The 24,320-nt window shown below is 36.7% G+C and overlaps 1 protein-coding gene across 2 annotated transcripts in view; it reads left to right on the top strand.

Moving 5' to 3' along the window:
• Positions 1-24,320, top strand: part of Adamts-1 (A disintegrin and metalloproteinase with thrombospondin motifs 1) — a 50,867-nt gene that overhangs the window by 12,445 nt on the left and 14,102 nt on the right. For both annotated transcript variants that reach the window (XM_028317058.1, XM_028317057.1), the window contains exons 5-12: positions 7,792-7,932; positions 8,416-8,535; positions 12,269-12,401; positions 17,472-17,632; positions 18,161-18,306; positions 18,770-18,888; positions 20,596-20,704; positions 21,675-22,045. In XM_028317058.1, the coding sequence (XP_028172859.1) occupies positions 7,792-7,932; positions 8,416-8,535; positions 12,269-12,401; positions 17,472-17,632; positions 18,161-18,306; positions 18,770-18,888; positions 20,596-20,704; positions 21,675-22,045 (1,300 nt within the window). The remainder of the gene's footprint in view (positions 1-7,791; positions 7,933-8,415; positions 8,536-12,268; positions 12,402-17,471; positions 17,633-18,160; positions 18,307-18,769; positions 18,889-20,595; positions 20,705-21,674; positions 22,046-24,320) is intronic.

Here is a 24,320-nt window from a genome sequence, read left to right as displayed (position 1 = left end):
TTTCGTTGGTTCCCCAAGAGATGTAATTACTTAGCATGCTGGTCCTTTAATAGCTCGCTAAGTTATTACATTGCCTCTAAACATTGGTAGCTGGTATGCTCGTACTACGTAACAATTTTTATTTAATTTCCATTTAGTTGAGGGTGACTTTAAGCAATAAGAATGTTTTTTTAACTTATGTCACATTAAAATGAAGTGCTCATGCGAATTTTGTTATACAGAGTAGACATTGGATCGTTCATTCACAAAAATAGTTTTATATGAGTTATGAATATTTACATAATTTTATTTTGGTGCCTCTCGACATCTATGACGCATAAATACCTCAATTACAGTCACACATATTTCACATCGCGAACGTTTGATACTCCCATAAAATGTATTTTTGTAAACATGTGTAGGTACTCTTGCGTGTGATTTATGCATACTCACAAGTACAGTAAACAGCACGTAAACCACAAAATGTCGAATTTGCCAATGGATTTTAACTTTATGTCCATAAGGCTTACATCAAGTAGGAGTTTTTGTGGTTTGTATGTGTTGTCGACTGTACAAACGTCAAAAATATAATTTTATCTCTACAGGGACAGTAAGGGAGTGACACCATAAATTGAGCGCAGGTTGTTCATCCTTTGTAGGGCTGCCTCATTTTACTATAGGAAACAGAATATTAATTCTGTATGCAAATAAGAAACGGTGGATACGAATATCTTCAAAAACACATCTTAAAGCTCCAGCTAAATTAAATACTCTGCTAATGTTTGGAGTACCCAGGTTCACCACAATAGTCTAACGGTCTCTACAGGCACAAAACTCTGACCCTTGAATCGGCAGTCCAATGCCTAAAGGCTATTGTTGCCTTTTTTGCACTATATGTAAGTAGTATGCAAAGCTCGGAATGACCATGACATCAGTGAAGACATTAGCCTTAATAACGTTAACCTCTTTCTTGCTCGCGGCTAACATTTAATTATTGGTGTCGTAAATCTCTTTTTAATTACAGCTTCCGAGACTTTAATTACCTACAGGATAAACTCGGATGTTATTTTACTAAAGGGTAAAGGGAGAGGGTATCAATCAGAATTTTAATGAGCGGCTGCATATCAAAGGATATCCGCGCAAATACACGCGGGATTTGGGCATTCCGAAAATAGGAATTAATTTTTTTGCAAAATGTTACGTCATTAATTTTATTGAGATTCAGTTTCAGGGGGCTATATTTACGTATTCATCGCTCATCGTTCGAATGTTTTGAATAATGGAATAGAAAATTGTGAAAATCTGTTCACTTTTTACGTGTAGAGTTGGGACTCCAGAAATAATACTTATCCTTATTCTACCAATGTTGTCAGCATTTCTACTTTGATAGCTAGAACCGCGGTTTATGACCACAAAAATTTCAGACAAGAACGTTTTTCAGGATTATTCAAATACCTACCATTATTTAGAGCGACAGTGAGAGATCATCGCGTCAGAGAGATGTTTTGACAGTATCAACTGCAATGCATTTTGACGTTTATCCAACCCAGCATTAAGTACTTAGTCTTTTTCAGTAAACTGATTGATTCAACAAATTCACAGACGACACGGCATTGGCCCTGGACGTAAACCAGGACATGGCATGACATGCATCGCTTCGCGGCTAATGTGCGGGTAGGCTAAAAATAAACAAGTGCTCACATGTTGACCTTTGTAAAATGTGTACACAAATATTCAGTCACTGTCATATTAATGTGTTTGGCTGAAAACTGTAAAAGGACATCGTGACTCCGTTTAGTAAAAGCCTATCCTAGAGCTCAAAGACTCTTTCGTTTTAGATAATAAGATAATTATTTACATAATTTATCTCAGTTTTTACAACCCTTATGAAAGAAAAAGACCGTCTCAGCGTTGTGTTGTATTGAGTTACTACCACACACGGTTCAACTGGTAAAAAGTTAGGCATTCTACGATACCAGCAAACTCAGATAGTCATCTTCTTCTTCGTCGCTACACTCTTGCCAGAGTGGTCGTGGTCGTCACACCCGGTTCGGTGGCAAGCCTCACAATCCATCGGAATTCCTTCCGCCAGCCTTTTGTGCACTCGTGGAGTGGACCATTTGAGTGCGGTTTTGACCTGGTCAGTTCAGCGCAGAAAATTATAATATGTTGGAATCAATACAGATTACCCAGGTACTCCTACTATCTGTGTCCTCAAAAATACTCTCATGAAACTTTAATGTTCGCTTGATGTTCTTCTCATGTGGGTTTGTTAATGAGAGCACGTTTCTAATCCAATCTAAATCTAAAGGAGAGTGCGCGTTTCAGGCGTTACTTTTATACGGCACTTATTTTTATCCTTAAGGATGTTTCAAGACATATGACGAGCTTTACGATTAATATGAGATTATAAGCGGTCAAGGACTTCTGATTCACATTTCCTCTGAAAAATATTGCTCTTTTCCTGAAACCTGCCAAACCAGTCTATTTTTGACTTTGGACTCTAAAATTAGGATTATTTTTTGGATGGTTTCGATTTTATTGAACTCAAATGTACCTATTAAACAATTATATAGGTTGTTTTTAAATAAATTAATCTAGCGGTCTCTGCACTAAGCGTAATCATCTCTTGTAGGAAGTGACTTCACCATTCGGTTAAAATGCATTTGGGGAAGCCTGCAGAAAACTTCTTACATTTTCTTTTCTGAAGTATTAAGATTTATCAACAAGATAAGGCCAATACCAAATAGAGTTTTCCAGAATTGAGCAATTGTTTTCCCATTATCTCTAAATTCTTCAAGGCCCATGACTCATCTGAACTAGAGACGCAAACAGAGATAAATTTTAATCGTCTCCCTTAACACACAAATTGGGCAAAGCTGTTTGTTTGGGCAACGTAAAACAATAACAGTCAAGCGCGAGTGGTTGCTATATGATTTAGCTAGCGGTCGCCTGTGACTTTTAGCTAGGTATATTTTCGGGTCCAAATCGAAACAAGGAAAATCTCTACCAACTCAACTAAAAACTAAACTTCAACTTTAATTATTGTTTAAACACATTGCTGTATGTTGGTCCTTTAAAAATCTTTTGTCAATTTCCCATTAATAAAGCTATGTAAATTACAAAAAATAGATACAATTCTATCAGTATGTCAATCAAAGATAACAATATTACTTACTTTTAACATAGTAGGTAGCGTATTAGTAACACAAAGACATCACGTCGTATTTGTTTAAACTCCCTTCAGTTCTATCTTAATGTTTCATTTGCGAGATCCATTTAAATTTCAATTAACGTAACAATTAAACGAAGTAACCTGGAAATATTTAGGGCAATTTAATACGTTATAAAGCTTAACTTAACTTTATGGAACATTTATCCAAAGCTCTAAATATTAGAGCTACCGACTGACTGGCGCGATTTGATGTTCCGAGCTAATAATTAATCTTAACTCCAGTTGAATTTAATTAAGCTAGTCAGGAAGTTAGGGGGCGTCCATAAATTACGTGAGACTTTTAGGGGGGAGGGGGGGTCAACAAAAACCTCACTAAATCTCACGTGGGGGAGAGGGGGGGTCTCGGGAAATATCACGTAATTTTTTCCGCAAGAAATAGAGAAATAGAGTTTGCCAGAAAACTGGGTTTAATGCCCATTTTCACTATCAATACCTAATTTTTAAGTGGCCCCTATGAAAACAAAATTCCTGTTATTGTGTTACCATAGGGGTCACTTAACTGACCCCCCAGGGGGTCGCGACCCACAGGTTGAAAAACACTGTGCTAGATTAATAGTGATTTTGTAGAAAGGAACAATAATTAGGCTAGGTACTTCTGTAAAAAAAAACAATGTGACCCTAGTACTAACCGCTGCCACTACACGTGTTTTTCTGGATCTATTCGTAATCAGTACCTAGGTTTAGTGCGAGTTTACATCAATTTGTCATCCGCTAGCGACTGCGTAAAAAATAACAATATACATTTATAGATCTTTTTGATGCACTCGTTAGCGACAACGTTAAATGCAAACTCGCACTAAGCACACAAAAATAAACTTTCTCAGTTAAATTACTCCAAAACTATTAAATTGCGGATTTTTTTAAATATCACGTGAGATTAGGGGGTGGGGGAGGGGGTCAGGCAAAATCTCACCAAATCTCACCAAGGGGGGCGGGGGGGTTGAAAAATAGCCAAAATTGTCTCACGTAATTTATGGACGCCCCCTTACTGCAGCTTGTAGTGCAGAGCAATAAACAGCGAATTAAATGTCATCATCATCATCATCAACAGCCCTTTACAGTCCACTGCTGGACTATGAGCCTCCTCCACTATAGTGGAGGGTTTTGCCATAATCTCCACGCTAGGCAGGCGGGTTGGAGATCGCAGTTTAAAAGATTGATGTTTTTCAGAGAGCGCTGCTGCCCATTCTCTGTTTGATGTGTAGTCCCTAAGTCGCCTCTTACGACACCCGCGGGAAGAGTAGGGGTTGGTGACAAATGTATTCTACTCTGCCGTCACCACACGGCTTGAATTATATGTGTGATAACGAAATTAACAAAAGAACTTGTTTAAAAGCAACTGATTTCATAGTAAAGATAAATAGACTTATTTCAGTCTGTAAATAGAAAGAAAGAACATTTTACTAATTTTACACAAAAAATTGTAGAATACTTTAAAAATATGATCACACCATCTAGGTATACTAAAGTACGACCATATTCATTTCAATTTAAGTAGGTAAGTCTAGCTGGTAATTAATGTGACAGTTGAATGAAACAATGGATCCTATCCTATATTTTTTTTGCTTGACGAAATGCTTTCAATATGGCGCCCCATCTGCGCGCGCGCATTTTTCGGCGTTGGCGTATAATTTACCACGATCATGCCTTGAATTGATGACGACTACCGACGGCACATCAAGCTGACACTGTGGTGTCTTATATAGTTGTAATAGGGTCTATTTTTCAACAAACATGTATGGTCTCATGTGCTGTCAGCAGTACAAAGATGCCGCTTTGATCGAGTTGACGGACATGATGACGTGCTTAATCGATGTGTACATTGAATACTTACTTGTTTTGCTGTATCTGATGGGAATGGATCCCATGGACTGGTCCCTAGCCTGACTGAGACTTTTAAGAATTAAATTTAGTAACCTTTGTTACTTATCTTTAGTAAAACTGTTGATAGAGAAATCTAAAAAGCTTTTGCCAAATAATTACGGTCAAGGATTTTCATTATTGAGTCAGTAATTTAGCTTGAAGGAAAAGGAAAATCGTAATCGTCAAAATTAAATGAAAAAAGTGATAATGAAGCTTTGAACTGAATTAAATAAAAATCTGAAGGAAAACCTCGATTGACTTCCTTCAAATTCAAACAAGCTGTTGCCAATAATAGCGAATGTCATTGGTAGTCGTCTATTATCTTCGGACCCGCAAAACTATCTATGAAAAGTATAATACCTAAGTGTACCTAAGGTAGAGACATACTTTGACTACCTACCTACTTATTTATGATTTATATCATTCACATTGTTGTTTGCATCGACTGTTCTCACCTAGGCTATGTCTACACTAAGGTGTACCCGCCAGCAATCGTACCGTCCACATGAGCACTTGAAGTTTTGCGAGTGAATTAATAATCGCGCTCAAAGGAGCCGCGTGGACCAGTGAACGGCCTCCGCATTCGTAATTAAGCACTGTAGCACATCAGGCTGTACATTTATGTTGGAATATAGCATCTATTACGTCTACATAAGAGGCTATAGTGGTTAACTTGATGAGAGAGAGCTACAATGGGTACAGTCAACAGAATTCTTGTACTGAGAGGTAAATTCCATATTAGATTGGAGTTCGGTAACCTTATATTACTGATATTACTCGTAGTAACAAAATTTAATCGTACTAATGAAATAAGCGCGAAAGTTTGGATGGATGGGTGTTTGTAGTTTGTAGGTACTATCTCGCGTTAGATATACCAAATGGATTTTGATGAAACTTTATAGTAATTTAACTCGTTAAATGTTAAATTCCGAAACAAATTGATGTCAGTTGGAGTGACCTTTGTCCAGATGGTTTGTATTTCAAATTGGTGACGAGGGGTTTTCAGTCAACTATACTACTAAAGTACCTATAGTACTAATAGTAGTAACATTTTCAGAGGGTACTTAGTACGGAGTATGTTTTTTGCCAATAGGTACAACCAAAAATTTACGGTATGCTAGTTCTCCCGTGTCCAATTAGTATTTCATCAAAAAAGTACTTAATGAATTTGATTTAGAATCCCTTAATTGAAATAGGTATTCAACAAGTTTGCACAGACACTTCAAAGGTAATTACATTTTTCATTAACTTTTTTATACCTCCAATTTGATTCCCAAGTAATAGTTCTACCGATTACGCTAAAAGTGGCCAATTTAGACAAGTTTTGAGTTAAGTTATAAAATCGTGACTCAATACAAATTCATAGAACATTCGAACCACCATCCTTCTCTAAGTACGAAACATTATATCCTACACAAGTAGAACCAATCTAGATAGTGGTTTTCAAATTGCCGGAGCAAATCGAAGTTTAACCATTCAAACACGCGAAACAGTTGCTGAACAGTCGAGGGTGTTAACCACTTGCATTGCAGCTTTTTGCTTTCAAACTATCAAGCTATTAGACTCGTTCACACTTTCATATTGACTCAATTCATACAAGACTCTCGTTGGAATGTTGTCGTGTAAAATGACAGGTCCTGAAATACAGTAGTATCAGCATATAAGCCGGACCGCAATAAAATGTTACAATGTAACTACATCAATGAAGATATTTCTGTCTTCAATAGCCCATTCGCTAAATCGCTATTACCCTTTTAATGTGTGGACAGTATAGTGAAAATTATTGGTTACCTACCTAATTAGTTTTTTTTTACTCTTACTCGTGGCACCCTTGCCAAAAATTTCTTCCTTAAATTCTGTCATTTTTCTTCTGCCGTTATTCAATCGTAATAGAAAAAAATATTCAATTGTCAGTCATATCCGTATTCTGAAACACAATTTTACTCGTACTGATATTTATGTGTTTATCGCTGACTGTACCATGGTGTCACACCATAAGGTGATGCTAATGACCTCTGCCTAATCTGTGATCGATATTAATTCTCTGCATCTTCACCCTATATCTGTAATACTTGAAGAAACTACAAACATTCTACATTTCAAAGAAAAGTAAGCTTTTAAGTCTCTATGATACAGTATATACTTAACATACATTAATAGAGAGTTACGAGAAAACGCAATTAAGCGAATGAGTCAAGACTCAAGACACTGACTCGGGCTAAGACCACGTTACGGCCAATTTCTCAAAAGCCACTTGAACTTCCAATAAATCTATTTTAAACGTTATTTTGTTTACAGACCAGCTCCTACTTATGACTTCCTGATCGCGAATTTTATGATAACCGCAGGTTATAAAACAATAAATAAATATTTCATTTACAAACCGTTATGGAACCCCAAATAGAATGTCGTAAATTAGAGCGGAGAGATCTAATACTTAATTACCAGAGTTTGGTTTCGACCATTTTAATTTAAAGCGATTAACATAGTAATTTATTTCGCCCAATTACATTGATAAATTATGTTTTGAACAAGTAGACCGTAAGTAACACATATTGTAAGAAATTAACATTTAAAATAAGTAAAAGAACAATCCATATAATTGGGCTTTTTATGAAACTCGTTTTTGTAATAAAAAAAATACTGGCCACTATTTTTTTCATTTTTAATTATTTAACATTCCAAATACAAGTTACAAATATTTTTTTCCACAGACTAGGTCTCACCCACGATGGAGAAGGTCAATGCGAAAAGGATTCTCTCCGCGGATCGGTGATGGCGCCAACGGTGCTAGCCACTCTTCAAAACTACGCCTGGTCTGCATGTTCCAAGGAGCAGTTCCACGAAAAGTCAAAGTAATAACAATGTATTCTTAATTATACTTATCTATTACAAAAAATAAATAAATGCAGGTATTACGAGTAAGCTAGTTAAATATTTTTTTCATCAAATTATTTTTATTTCAAAACTTTTTCTAAATAGGTACATACTATTTTGTGGCACTGGCCATTCAGAAAAAAAAAGTTTTGATGAAAAAAGTTACTAAAAACAAATGACTGTCGTTACATTGAGAATTAAAAATACACGGGCCTAGCCTAATTAAATATGGTATTTATTATTTTACATTTTTAACGTATCTTTGCTAGAGGATAAAATGTCAAAATCACTTATGGACAACCTTTAGGTACTTATTGTTACTTAGTCTATCAGTTTGATTGATTTGGGTCTTGGTCCTTGGTCCCACATTTATATTGCAAGGCTGTCGGTCAAATATATACTTTGAACAAACACACTTATGTTTTGAATACACAAAATTCATAATTATGATATTTTTCAAGGAAATGGTGGTGCCTCCATGAGAGAAGTCAAGACGAAGGGGTGGAACTGGGAGGTGCTAAGGAGATCTCAAACTACGTGTTCACCATGGACGAACAGTGTCGGACGGAGTTTGGAGAAGGGTAAGATAAGTTACGTTAATTATTAATGATGCTAGTTAAGGTAACTTGAACAACAATGCTAAGTTCTTGTCTGCCATTTTAGAGCGTTTTCAAACTCATGGCGGAAAACATCTCGTGAAAGTTATTATTTTGAGATTGATAAAGTGTAAAGTAAAGAAAGAAAAACAATAAAGAGTAAAGCTAAGATAGCAATGTTACCTACTACGTAGTACCTAACGTAGTAGTTAGGTAGGTAACTTACTATCTACTATGTAAGTTACAATTTGGCGAGTAAAATGACAATATACTGGCTAGGTATGTGGCGCACCTTACAAGTTTTTGAATTTTTTGAATAGCAATCAAAATAGGTATACGATATAAGTAGAAAAAGTCATTCAACCGATAGATGTTTATATGATTGATAACATCATTTAATTACGTATGTAATCCAATCAAATTGCCTTTGATAGTCTTATTAAGTGTAGCTCCAAAGGAAACATGCAATAGCTGAATGCCAATACCCTGATCCATACAACCCGAAGGAGATTCGCTTAATCTATCTCGTATTCACCCAATTTGAACTTTATAGCCTTTGATATAAGATCGTATAATGAAGATGTCAGTCTTATAAGATGACGGACCGTATCTGGGGTATTCCGAGCAAATCTCGATGTAGTGGGATATTCGAGCTGACAGATTAGGTTTCGATAGTGCCTATATCGATATTGTCACATGTACAATGTACACGTTTTCAGACACCTAGATAACATCGAGAATTAAAAATCAAACACTACGTAATGTACACGGTTTAGTTTCCAACTTTTGAACCGTTGTAATTTAAAAAATAGTTTTTGTCTAAAGAACTGTCTCCTTTTTTAGTATGTACCTTTTTTCGGTTATCTTCATGAAAACTAAACCGCAATTTCACGAGTCATTGAACTCTTCCAGCTCTACTGACTCATATAAGGCGCTCCCACCGTCCAAATACGAAGAACACTCGTGGAAATACAGAAGCGTATCAGGTTTTACATTATTGTTACAAAATAACACTTATTACAACTACATAAGATGCCACAGTGGTAAGCTTGATGTGCTGTCCATACTAGTTCTAAGGTTAGATGATTACCTACTTACGCTTTTACGTCTGCGTCTGACGTCCACCTTTATAAAGATTATCCGACATGAAAAATCCTTCCCTTTGTTATATGATCCGCTCACTTTCCTCCCTGAAACGTGGAGTAATATCTTTTAATACGTATGTAATATAATACGATTTTATGATACACATGTGACTGGTAGGATACATTTGTGACCTTTCATAGCTGAGATTGAATATGAGTTTTCTTATTGCTGCGTAATACATTTTTCTGAGTAGAAACTAATATTTGTTCAGGCAGAAATAAAAACATAATTTCAGTGTAATTTGAATTGCTTTTTGTCGACGAACTAGTAAAGGAAGGTAAGGTAATTAAATTTAAAGGTTCGGTCGGGATGATAGAAATGTTTGAATAAAAAATGCTGGTCGGAATATTCCATCTGAAAAGAAAAACCATTACGATGAAACTTGGGAAATTCTCTCTAACATGAACCGCACCTAAGCTGTGGGTGGAAGTCTATGCCAAAGGCGGAATATTCGTGTGATTCCTTTGCCTCGTAACTTTGTCGATCTGTTTATTAGGAGTTTAACGCTTCAGTTAGACTTGTCTTGAAATGTGAATTGAAGTCGGAATAACTCTCTCGATTAACCGACGGTCGATCGCCTGACGATCTGACGATATGATTCACGGGAATTTAGGTCGGGCTGCGCTTAATTTCGTGACGTGGCCCTAATTATTGAGAACAAAGGAAGATAGTACATTGTATGACGAGATGAGGCGTTCACTCAATCTTTCCATGGCAAACAAACGATAATTACCACACACAATGTAGCTGGATGGACTAATTAACCGTGCGTGCGTTATCTTTTAATTTACAAACCTTTTTTGGCAACTGGCTTGTCCGGTAATTGACTATACGGAATCATAATTAAGGGCGATATGAATCACTTTGAAAGTTAAAGAAAAATAGCATGTTTTTACCAACGAGTACCTAAGTATAAGTATTAACTGAAACCCTGAAACTGTTCAATCAATTAAATAATTTATTTGTAACTATTTTCATTATTACGAGGAGAATCAAGATCTATCAAATATTTTTTATTTACTTAGGTATAACATTTAAATAAGTAATCATAAAATTTAAATTTAACACAGTAAAAAGAAAATGAGACTTACGTTTTCAAATACATAATGTTTATGATGTTGTGGAAGTTACCAATTTTAATAAATATAAACTTTTGTTCCATTTTATAATTTCAAACAGAGTCGTTTTATAAAGTTCTAGAATCCACAAGAGACTAGATATTTGAGAAAAGGTATTTACTGAGCGCGCCGTCGTTTACTGGAAAAGGTAAAGTTTTGCTAACAAGGAGTTTTCCAAAACAATTTACGAGTGTAGTGAGGAAAGCCGGTTTTCTGCAAGGCTCAAAGGTTTACTGAAGTTTGGGTCCCTCAATATTACATAACTTTGCTGTTCGTGATTATAAACTGTATTCTTTTTGAAGTAAGTACTAAATGCACTACCTCTAAAGTGTCGTTTTTCTACTAAGCCCTTTTAACAGTTGGAAAAAAGGGTAAAGTATATTTAAACTATTATGAAAGTAGATTCTAGTGCGCGATGATTGCAGGGTGTTTTATAATCTACCGTAATAATAGATTAAAGTCTTTTATTACCGGTTGCATCAAGCTAATGACAGGTTACACTATAATTGGAGCAATTGAATAACACGGTTAAATAAAGGAATAATACCTATTTTGACTTTAATTTATACGCAAACTAATCTTTTGTATTGCTATTTATTGAATAAATCAATACTAGCCTCAAATATTGATAGATTCAAACAAAATTCAAACTAGAAACAACTCAAATCAATACTGGTCAAATGGTAGACTGACTCTTTCCAATATTTAAAGGAACGAAAACCGCCAATATTTTCTTTCTTTCAATAATACGTTTCTTGCGTGTATAAGTTTCTTATAATGTTTCCTATTAAGTCCTATTACATTTCATGAGATACAGCCTGCTGATAGACAAACAGCCTACGTTAACATTATTAGTATGGTTCTGTTGCTACGTATCAAAAATACGGTATCAACAATATAAAAAGTTACAAATACAATAAAAAAACCGGCCAAGTGCGAGTCGGGCTCGCACACCGAGGGTTCCGCCGTACAAACGTAGCGGTTTACAATTTATGACGTATTAAATCAAATTACTTACTTGATTCCGTTGCGAGTAGTGGCGAATTTCAAAATATGCGGTATGATTATTTTTTATTTCTTTATTTTTCCTATATTTGCATTATAGGTAGGTACCTACCTCAGCGTTTGGAATTTTTGCGTTGATTTAGAATTTCTCACAGTTTAGAGGCAATTAAATTTAAGAAGTGTTTGATATGAATTTCAACTTTAATATCTCTACGCGTTCATGTGAAAAAGGGTAGGTAGTAAGTAAGTTTATAANTCCTATAAGAAGGACGGTCGGGTCGTAGTTAAAGAGGATCCAAAAAATCCGTGGGCGCTACGAGGTTAGACTGCATCTCACATTTTGGTGTGACTGCGGTCGGCCTTGTTCTGCATAAAAAAATCAAGGAAGATGTCATCAGCATCACAAACATACACTATCGTATAAATTAACGAGTTTGTTTACATTGCAGGTTCTCAGTATGCAGGACGGTGAAGGTGAAGTCAGCGTGCTCAAGGCTCTGGTGCGCTCACCGCGCGGTGCCGCACGTCTGCCGATCCAAGCGAGCTCCGCCGATGGAAGGCACGCCTTGTGGACATAACCGGGTGAGATTAGAGAAATGAGTTGATTATCTATCTTAGCCCAGGCCCTCTCTTCAGTATTTGATCAAGCATGGAGAGCTATGTCTTTCCACAAATAGCGGTAAACTCGAGGATGGTTTGTGAGTGGCGGGACTCCTATATAACCTGGTGTTGTATTTTCGGCAAATTATGGCACATCATTTCATGCGCTTTAAACTACAAGGTCGAAACTATGCTGCCTTACCAACTATTACTTATTCTGAGGCCTTACTAGGTATGATACTATAGCTCTTGCTCTAGCAAAATAATTTGTTAATGTTATACCTCAATGGACAAAGATGATATAAAAAGTAAACCATCCCGTTGTAAATTATCGCCACTCTGGTGGAAATACGCTATGAAATTCCTCTTTAAAACAATTTACTAAGGATTTAGCGCATTCAAAATAGCCGGCTTAGCGATGTAACAGTAGCTCTGCATCAGCAGACGTCTTCATATTGAAGCCACAGTTTCTAGTTGCATCTTAGCAACACGAGATTAAGATCAGTGGAACCATTCAGTATGACTCAGAGGCGACAAGCCCAAAGCGACAGAGATAAGTCCCGTGATTATGTCAGCCCTCAATGCAAGTACCATATTACCTATCAAGAAAGGCTTGTCGTTGCAATATCCGCAACGAAGTTCGGCCGTCTAAGTAAAATCACTCTTTGGAATTATCACACTTGCAAGATACCTACCACATAAAGATATGTGATAACATACATAGATTAGGTACCCTGACACACCCAGAGACATACCGAATAAGTTTGTTTGCTCTATTTGGTTTCTGATTTCGACAAGTTCTTATAAAATCGAAGGACACCTTGAGTGTGCTCTTATTCGGAACTCTATTGTCACGTAAGCGTCACATATTCGATTTAATAGAGTATGAAATACAAACATAACATAATAAATACAAACAAAGGTTTTCCAGAATCATATCATTTTTCTCGATCCAATACCTTTCTCAATTTCCAATTGCGCAACCTTTACAGCATTGAATGCAAAGGGATAACTTGCAAGTAATATTGCACGAGTCAATACGAGGAGCATTCCACAATCCACATGCAACCCTACACGGCTGCAACAAAAAATAGAATCGATCAGTGCACTCATCATACGAAGATACAGTAGGATCACCCGTTGTTAAGGTTGCATCACACGTCCTGGCGTCCATGACCAATGTCTTACGTACCTATCATAAGATCTAGTGACTGCATTAACGACTTTATTTCTTGTATATCACGATCTACTTGTGAGTGATGTTTGTCCCACTCTAGTAGGTAACTTAAAAAAAAAGCGAAGATATACATAATTATATGCAAAGTAAATAACGCCGAGAAGACAACAAGCAAAATCTTCTCTAGTCCAATCTGTCTACTTTACAAATTAATTTATAAGAGATTGTAATGCATCCCTTTTGAGAATCGCTCTGAAGAATAAACCTGCTGAATCAGTCTACAATGGTACAAGCGAATACGTCGCGTTCGGATTCCGCCGCGTACGTGCCCACACAATCGCACGTGAAACAGCATAAATTCAACAAAAATCCTTTGTGAACACTCTCGAGCAATGCAAATGGCCAGCTGAGGCCTTCAGATAAATGCCTCGCTGCACAAAGTAAAGCGAGAATGCTTTTATGATGTTTTCATCTCGAATTTGCGTTAGCGCGTTCTTATTTACTCTGTCTCTTTGTAAGTGAAAGCAGAGTTGTTCGCGGGAAATAATAGTGATTTAAAATTTTATGCGCAGTGCTTTGTAGGGAGGACACACAAAGCACGTGTTGAAGGTGTAAATAGAAGAATATAACGGTGAGATGTTTGAATATTTGTTTCTTAATAAATATCTACTTATTACAAAGTTTGTAGTAGGTTTGATAATTTACAGCGGTAAATTGCTGTACATTTTAAAGTGGAAGATCATTTTGTAAAGTAATTTGTTCATGAAACAAAAATTTTATTCAACTCGTTATTTATTCGTATCTAATTTCTACTCCCTTCCCATAGAATTGTAGAGCTTATTAGTAAGTAAATGCAAAATAGGTAGCCGAGTATATCTTGCGATGACAAAAGGGGTTCACTAACAAAACCGAGCGATAAAAGTCTCAGGTGTGCTTTCATCCAATTTCGCATTGATCGCGCCGAGGCTCTCATGTGGCCCAGACTTTACGTCTCGCTAATAAATTTTAAATTACACTTGATTGCGAAATAATAACCGTCTGGTCTGCAGTGCAGGACAAAGAGATGAACAAAAAATGAGTAATGCAATAACATTCACCGTACCGTACGGATTGAAGTACCTACCTGCTTACTCTTCGAGATGAATAGGAATTCTAAACTTAATTGACTTATTGTTCACAGCATTACGAAGCAAATCGCCAATATTAATAGACTACTATAAGTACCACCACCCACCACACTTGAGAGTATTGATCTTTGTATTTGGTTAAGCCAAATCTGAAACTATTCAGAGAAAAAGCTTAGAAACATTTAAAGAAATCGTATTAACAACACAATTTTGATTACTTACATCAATAAGCTTTTGGGAAATTATAAACGAATTTACATTTATGGCACAAAAGTAGTCATTTTCATTTTACGTTATAAATAAATTCAATGTATAAATAAAATAAATGGATTGTCAATATTTTAGGACAGTGTTTTTCAACCGTTTTTAATGCCGCGACCCCCATGAAAAAAATGTTTGCGACCCCCGACCGTTCGTTTTTTTTCATGCCTTTTACAAAGATGTTGTGGGGAACGAATTCTTAAATCTATACAACATTTATGCATTTGCATAGTTAGATTTCGGATAATCTAGCTCTTAACTTCTCTGGTTTTTTTACTGAGGTAGTTTTTACGACCTCTCGCGACCCCCCTATAGAGGCTTCGCGACCCCCCAGGGGGTCGCGACCCACAGGTTGAAAAACACTGTCTTAGGATATTACATGCTGGAGATTTGGGCTGACACTGTATAGGTTTTTTGTCGACACGACAAAAAGAAGAAAACATGCTGGAATAATAGGTACATTACGTACCTAGTACAGAAAATATTTATTTAAAAATAAGCTTGAAAATGAAATGACATCGTGTTTCCGACAACATCATTATGTATGTCTACAGCCGTCTCTCTTGATGGTAAATGAAATAAACTTATTTTACTACTCTTCATTTAAGTACTAATAGCATTTGCTAGCGAGGAAAACATTTTAAATAAGTAGGACTTAAAGTGGCCTCAGTACTCGACCCACGATGAAATGTTAAATGAGAAAAGTATTTTATTACATTATTTTATGTTTCATGAGTATTCTGAAACTGGAATTATAAAATAATGTACTTTTGCAAACCGTTCCTGGGAACTTAAATTATATTCTACTTTTATGCACTCGCGATTATGTTTATTACGGACATCTGAAACAATTAATTCATTATCTCGATTATCCCTTTAAAATAGAAATGCAAGTAGGTACCTATGTAAATAAATAAACAAAATAAATGATAATATTCTTACTTTCTAAACGTTTTTATGTCGGGACATTAAAAGCTAAAAGTTTTATTAAAATCGCTTTACACTACGCACGTAAAATTGAATAGGAAAGAGCCGTTTGAACAACGCACTTAGCGTTCATTGATGAATCCGTTCGTTTAATTTTTAAAACTGTAACTCAAGAGCTATTAAGCATTATATTTAATTACAGAGTGGCGAACAATGAAGCGTGGATGAATAAATAATTGCGACATTGTACCACTCCATTAAGCCTACCTCGCACATCATTATGTAATTATTTCCAATTGCATAAACATGATGTTATTAAAATGTTGCTTTTTAGTTGAATGAAGAACTTTTAGTTGACTACCTACATTATACAGTATGATAAACTATGGAACCAGGACGTAACAAACTTCAAAACATAATTAATGATTAAACGAACTTAAAAAGTGAAGTTCTATCATAATTATGCGAGGGCTTTGTCCGAAGAGATTAGAAATAAGAACTATGTAGTATCACGTACGGTGATGCCAGTTTACGCACTGTTAGTTGAGGATATATTTTTTTTTTTTTTTTTGTGGGTATCTAGAAGAAAGAAAAGAAAGAAAGAAAATAATTTTATTTTGACAACAACAGATTCAGGGAACAAAGACATACATAAAAAAGAAAAAAAAAATTACTTAGTTGCCAAAAAAGGTCACCCACTCAGTAATATCTTGACAGTGTGACTGCCAAGACACTGATTTTCAGTGGGTGCCTTTTTGCAGCGCTATTTAACAAAAACAGAAAGAAGAGTAAAAAATAATAATAAAAACCATAAATTAATAATTCAATAAATTAATCAATTATACAAATTTTAAATTAAACAATAACAACATACATAATTAATTAAATTAAAAACATAACAATATTAATAAAATTCATACATAGACATGTCAAAACAAAAACCATTTCTACTGTATGGCCATAAAAGTCGAGGCAGAGAAACCCTCAGACAAAAAACACAACTGGCATAAAGAGACAACCCGGGATGGTTGTTCGCATTATGGTAATGTGTAACGATGATCTTCTGTTGAACCGCTTGAACGACGTTCAGCACCCCATATCTTCTGCTCCAATTTATTTATTTTCTTCAGCAAATGTTCCTTATCCTCATTTGACGTTTTTCGTTCGGCATTTTGACGACACAAAAACACTATTTTTAACACTGGGTACGTATTTAAGTAGAAGAAGTGCGAACTGGCAGAGCACTGAATCGTGACTGACGACGGATACCAATGTCAAATAAGATGTAAAGTGAGATACCCACAAAAAAAAAAAAAAAAAAAAAAATATATCCTCAACTAACAGTGCGTAAACTGGCATCACCGTACGTGATACTACATAGTTCTTATTTCTAATCTCGAGGACAAAGCACGAGCATAATAATATGTTTCGTTTAATTGCAGTGGCAATGTTTCTTTTTTACCGTCTATTTTAGAACTATCACACTACAGCTAGTGACCTATGTATGTATCCCACCCGTATGACATACATAAAACCTCAATCTTATTTATTTTGTCCCAGTGGTGCGTGGACCGAGTATGCGAGCTCATGCCGGGGCAAGTGGAGACGAAGGTGGAGGAGCCAGCTACTCCGCAGTGGGACGAGTGGAGCACTTGGAGCGAGTGCAGCGCCGACTGCGGCTACGGGCTGCGCCGGCGCATACGGCGCTGTCGGTACAAGGGGTGAGCTGATGCGACAGTAGTCTGTACTAGTGTCGGTACAAGTGATGATGTCGGTACTAGTGTCGGTACAACTGATGTCGGTACAAGTGGAGACGAAGGTGGAGGAGCCAGCTACTCCGCAGTGGGACGAGTGGAGCACTTGGAGCGAGTGCAGCGCCGACTGTGGCTACGGGCTGCGCCGGCGCATACGGCGCTGTCGGTACAAGGGGTGAGTTGATGCGATAGCCGTCTGTACGAGTATAAGCTCATGCAGGGCGAGTAGAGACGAAGGTAGAAGAGCCAGTAAAGGTTCAGCCAAACCATCGCGTGCAGTTCGCGTGCGCGATGGCGATCCTACATATTTTTACTGAACCATAAGACGAGTGCCACGGATTGCGTAAGACTAACTTCATTCGGTTTTTTTTTCGAAACTACTGAAGTCCATTCTCTCTCTTCCGATTCCTGAAGGAAAGTACTTACATCTTTATTAGGATTTCTATAAAAGTGTTTGACTTTCAGAAAATAACGGGCATTTTTTTTCTGCCACAGGTCAGTGTCAAACACCGCCTGCGAAGGCGCCGGGTCGCAGGTGACGGCGTGCTGGGCGGGCAGAGCGTGCGCTGACACGCGCGATGCGCGCTCTGAACTCTGCGCTAGGCAGGATCGGAGGCTCATACCGTTTATGCACAGTGATGGTAAGTTGTACAACTTTAACTTTATTTAGGCAGAACAATGCAGGTATGGCAATCGCATCTGATGTCAAATGAGATGCAGTCTAGGATGAGGAACGACATCCAGAGGAAAACTTAGGTCCTCTTAACTCTAACGAAACCACACGGCTAACTTTATCTTTACTAAAATATTTTAATCTTAATCTACAAAGACAGCAGTCAGACGTGAGCATTACCTACTAGCGAAAGAGGCTAACGCCCTTATTAACACACACAAACATTACTATGAGGTCTCACAGTGCGCATGGACGCACAGGGTGACACACGAACCAATCACAGAGTTCCATTCAACGTTTGATTTTCTGCACACTTAAGCAAGCATCGTTTGTGAATACGGGCGTTAATTATCTATCCATTTACAAATAAATTTAATATTGGCAATTTTTTTCATTTACTTTGATATAATTTTGCTTTATATTTTACCCAGAATCCAAGCAATGTGAAATTTGGTGTGTGGATTTCTCTGGCGGGGACGCGTCTACGTTCGGAGCCCTGCCCGACGGCGCGCCCTGCAGCTACGACCGCCCCTTTGATGTTTGCTACCAGGTTCGTAGTATTTTGCTAATATGTACCTACATATGTATTTCCTTTCAGAAGTAGGTATAGTAGTTATATGCTTGTGGCAGCCTGAAGCCTGAAGGTCGGTATAACAAATGTGATAGTTATACCGACTACCTGATTATACCTACCTACATAATATTGGTCGTCGGTCCACCTTGTGGGTGGACGTCCCACGCTGCGTTTTCCGGTACGTGGCCTCCATTCTAGAACCTTGCTGCCCCATCGGCCGTCAGTCGCTGGATGCAGGCCGCTACCAACCGTGCGATGTGGAAGTCATTGGGGGAGGCCTATGTTCAGCAGTGGACGTCCTGTGGCTGAAATGATGATGATGATGATGATGATGACATAATATTGTATACTTATGTTCCACGAATGAAATTAAAAAAAAAATGGTTACGTCTATTAGAAATCTAGTCAGTCACTGATAACCTTTACCTAATATTTTAGATACAATTGAAACTTTATTAGGAACCCGAGAGACTGGCTTAATTACTTAATACTTGGCAATAAACCATTCAATCGGACTTAACTTTAAGAGGATTGACCGATTCAAATTAAAAGTCTTTATTAGCCAGTTTACAGCCGTTTATTTTCGAGGAACCCTACATTAAACTAATGAATTTCAATGAGGCTCCCGGACCAGCGGTGCGACAATAATCCACTTTACTTTCTTTTGCTCCCTTATACAAGCCTCAAAACAAATGGAAAAATAATTGAGTCTCCTATAAAACGAATTCCTTTCCGCGAACAAAATTTGTTGCGAAATTTTTGTTAGAATCATTCCGTTTCAGCCCAAAACCGGTGTGATCTTTTAAAAAATGAAGCACTCATTTCTCATTTATCTTGTTTTATGGAATACAAAATACACAGTGGTCTGGGTGGGGAAATAAAATGTTTACGGACGTTTTTATGTGGCCTTTTATCATAACTGTGGCCCAGTGTCTGGTTGTCATCGTTTCTGTATTAATGTTTAGTAAAAAATCTTAGCTAGCTGATATCAACGCTGTTTTTCTCTGTCAACTTTTTAAATCTACGATTAGTCTAGCTTAAGATTTCACAACATTTTGGTACACAGTAACAGATTAATTTTGTTATTTTAAACTAATCTTTGGTACAGATGGAAGTTCGCTTAATTTACGTTGACTTTCTCTTAATCATAATGCAACAAATAACCAAATAATTATTTACCTTGCTAACTACTGTAACTGTTTCAAAGTTGAGTAAATGTAATAAACTGAAAGTTGGTCCTTGGAAATTAGAAGAGCGAGCTTTGAGGAAAACTAATGCTACTGTGTAGAACTGGGAAGTAGGGAATTTAAATTGAAGTAGGGAATTTTAAATTGGGTAATTAGGTTTCAAGTAGTTTCAACGTATAATTTATATTTTGAGAATCAGACAGAATTTGAACTACCTACTAATAACTTGACCTGATCATGTTCTGAGTAAAATAATATTTGTCGCCAAAAAGGTTCGGCAATAGTTCACCAATTACGCACCAAAATATACATGTAACAACTTCATTTCACCATAATACTTCACTAATTCACTCGCAGTACAAAAAAAACATGGTCTCTCAAATATATTTTCATTGATAAAGCAGCACTTTAGAAGTAAGTAACTACGAGTTACTCGTATCGTATGATATTTTTATGATAATTATTTACAATTTTAACAAGTTTTTCAACCCAACAGGGCGCGTGCGTAAGAGGTCAATGCAACGCGACAGACCTGGGCTGCAACTGGTGTCCCGATGGATACTGCAGCAATAACACATACATCTACACCAGACATCTTGAAAAAGGTAACAATATATGACAATATACGACATGGGATGATGGCACATATTTTTGACCCAGTTTAAACCAGGCCCGTAAATCGAATCCGTCAAAACTCCATACAAAAAAGGGGCTTTTCGACCACTTTTGGACTGGTTTGCGATTATAATTTGCACTTTGTCTAGACCACAGTAGTCTAATGGCAGTTCAATGGAATGTCACTGGAAAACCATTGGTCTTTTCATAATAGCAGAATACCGAATATGTCAAACAATTCTATTGAGATTCAATTATGATTCAATTGAGCCATTAATTTGTAAATTAGCGGACTTGATGCCCAGATTTGAGTCTCTTGTACCTAGTTAGAAATTATGCCCAGATTTTAAAACTTTTAGGTCCATGACTGCTATGACTAGGGACAATTGCGAAGTATAAATCTAATCTTTCATGATTAATAACACTGATCAATCTACTAAATACTGCTGGTTACACAATTATGAAAACTGTCTTATGTACAAATAAAACAAAAAAAACAAATTCCAAAGTGCACCGCACCTGCTATCGTACTATCTATACAATGTAGTATTTGTTGTTCATGGTCTGCATCACGCTTAATTAGTGTGATAGTGATGGATGAATAATTCGGTTAGGCAGCCAATTAATGGCTGTCGCTTGCCGATAAGTGATTACCGACTGAAATTATTTCATGTCCACATTGTCCACTAAAGTTGTTCAGAAAACACGTTTTGTCCAATTTTCACAGTAGTGTTTTTCTGTTTAAATTACCTACTATTTCATTGCTAACTGCATTTAATTTTTCTTTTCCAACTTTGAGAATTCTATTAGTGAAGTCTAAGAGAGACGTCTCTTGCTACAATGGTTAAAGTAGTTGCCCTACTTTACCTTCTAAAAGTTCATCTAGTTTGAATTCATTATGTTCTTTGATAGTTTGTTATTGTATTTGTAAGTATTTTAGGCTACTTTTCTTTGTTTTAGGTTGGACCCGCATGGTAGTAATACCGCACGACGCCCACCAAGTCTCCATCAAAATATCCACCCCAATTCCCCTTAAAATAGCCATCCGAGAGCGCAAAAGGGATCGGCACATTCTCGAACTGAGCAAACACAACTCAAGGAAATTCGAAACTGACCATTACCAAGACAATTACTTGAAATACGAGCCTGTCCCTCAGAACCTGCAGATTGTAGAAGTTGATAACAACGTGATAAATATAAAGGAGGGGAGTGAACGTTACGGGTGGGAGGGTTCCGTGGTGGCAGCTGGAACCCTCCTGAGGTGGAATCAGACTGACACTGACATTTCTATCACTGCCAACTCGAGGCTACAAACGGATTTGATGATTATGGTAAGTTCCACGCTTTTAATACATTACATATTATCCGTCATTGAATGGGACATATTATGGAAGTAGGTACCCACCCTATTAAGGTTTCCGATCTTAGATATTGAAATGCTTAAAACATATTGTCAAGAGCCGTCTTATTCCTGGAAGGTAACTCGCATAACATTTTATTACAAATATGGGGATCAAATACCTAAATATTTTTCAAATATTATGCCCACACTCCCTATTACCCTCTGGAAGGTAAAGTTACCAGGAATATTAGCAAGGATGTAAGCTTTTTCTACATAGTGCACAAAATCTTATGAGATTAGAGAGATGATATTAAATATCGATATGACAAATCCATTCGACGATACGCAGATTTTATTTACTGACGCGTCATCCTATGGAAAAGTTGTGAGTTCAGTTCCTTCTTTTTTTGCTTCAAACGCTAACGCTGAATGATGCATAAGCAAAATAATGTTAGGACAGTGTTTTTTATCGACGAATATGTTTCGTTTACTGGGCTAATAAAATAAATAAGAATATCTTACTTAGATATTGAAAAAACATCCATCTGTTCCGATGTTGCGTCTAATAAAAACATCGATGTATTTCCTATGTGAGCAACCCTAGTTTGGATATTGTGATTTCACGATATTTGACTTCGATATCGGTGTACCATACTTACTATCTACTACATCGTAACTCTAAATTGATACTAGCAGGCAGGGTATTTGTACGAAAAGCGTACTTAGCATAAGTTTTAAGTGGTAACTTCTTGTAGTTTGTGTACTACAAACTTGAAAGAACAACGGACTGTGAGAGCGGATAGTACTAACTTTGTTCATTGTAAAGTTTTTAATTATAACATTCCTCTCAGCCTTATCTTGTCAGGGTAAGAGGGTTTCTTTCTATTGTTAAGAAACGAGAAAGAAATATTGTTGGAAAAATTGCCATTCTGGAAACTGGCTAATTGCTTTTTGGGGATCGGTTGTAAAACAAAAATGAACCTTTATCAACCTTCCTTATCTACCGGTCAAGTTTTGTTATTTTTGATTATTTTTCGATACAGGAACCCGTTTAAACGTAGATAATGAAAATACAAACAATTTATTCTACCGTATTGGACTATGAAACCCGACTACAAGTCCAAAATCAACACACACTTGACTGGTTTTTCTAAACAATGTCGCTATTCTTCTTTAGTCTACTCCAAGATATTACATTAACTTTTCTTCAATCTGAGTCAGAGAAACTTTAATTTTAGAACTATTCCCTAAAGTGAAACGTGTATAATAAACATTCTAGAAAGGATTGTTAACAATAATTTTCCCGCGGTCTTATTTGCGCACGTGCGTCTAAAATTAGCACACAATTTCATAACTTGAGCACAATTTGAATCACTTCCACGGGTCCGCTTTACATTCAAACCTCGGCGCTACGTGTTGACCCTGAGCTCTATACAAAAGGGAACTATGAAGAGTGTAACCAAGCACAACATTAGATGATAAGGGTAGTCCTTAATTATTCACGGCCGCTTCCAACTCAGCACTGATGTTAATTGGGAACTCACGCCGACTTTACATCTAATTTCCCTTTACAGTGTTTTATTCAAAAGGCTTTTTTTGTCACACGTGGTGACCTTATTTTCCGCGAGGTTGGTTTAGGCGGCGAGTTTTGTTTTCGCCGAGGTTTTATTTAGTTGTTTAGGGCCATTTGTAGGACTACAGCTGGTAATTATTACGTTTGCACAGTATCCGGTTTTGAAAAGAGTGACAGGGGTCACCGGACCCGGTTTGATACCCGATCCCTTTTTTATGTACCGTCGGAACTTTATGACGATCCCGGTTCAATAGATGAATCATGCTGATAAATTTTATGCGTCTCGCCTGCATGAATATTTTTTTAGTGCGTTGCTTTGATAAAAAATTTAGGCGCACTATAGTCTTAAGCAAATAAGTTTACACTGCCTTAACAACAAATAACTAGGCTTAGATAAACGCAAAACAAAATTTGAAAGTATTCAAAACTATTCTAAACCAATCACTGTTATTTACCAATATTAGAATTTTCAAATTCCTAAATGAGAAATGCTCTACAACTATTATCACGCATTTCAAAAACCGTCAAACCTAACTAGTTTGTTGTAGCAAAAGTTTTTGTCGTCACTTTCCAAGATTCAAGTAAAGTTTACCGTAACAACAGATATACTTACACAGACCGGTATTATTGAACTTACCCAGGTGAACAAAGTGGAATTTTTAGTGGTCTCATTTCACCTGGGAACCACTTT

The sequence above is a fragment of the Ostrinia furnacalis genome, unplaced genomic scaffold (genome assembly GCF_004193835.3).
Source record: "Ostrinia furnacalis isolate ACB-3 unplaced genomic scaffold, ASM419383v2 OfSCF6011, whole genome shotgun sequence".
In the NCBI taxonomy this organism is placed as follows: Eukaryota; Metazoa; Arthropoda; class Insecta; order Lepidoptera; family Crambidae; genus Ostrinia; species Ostrinia furnacalis.
This window is presented reverse-complemented; position numbering and strand designations above follow the sequence as displayed.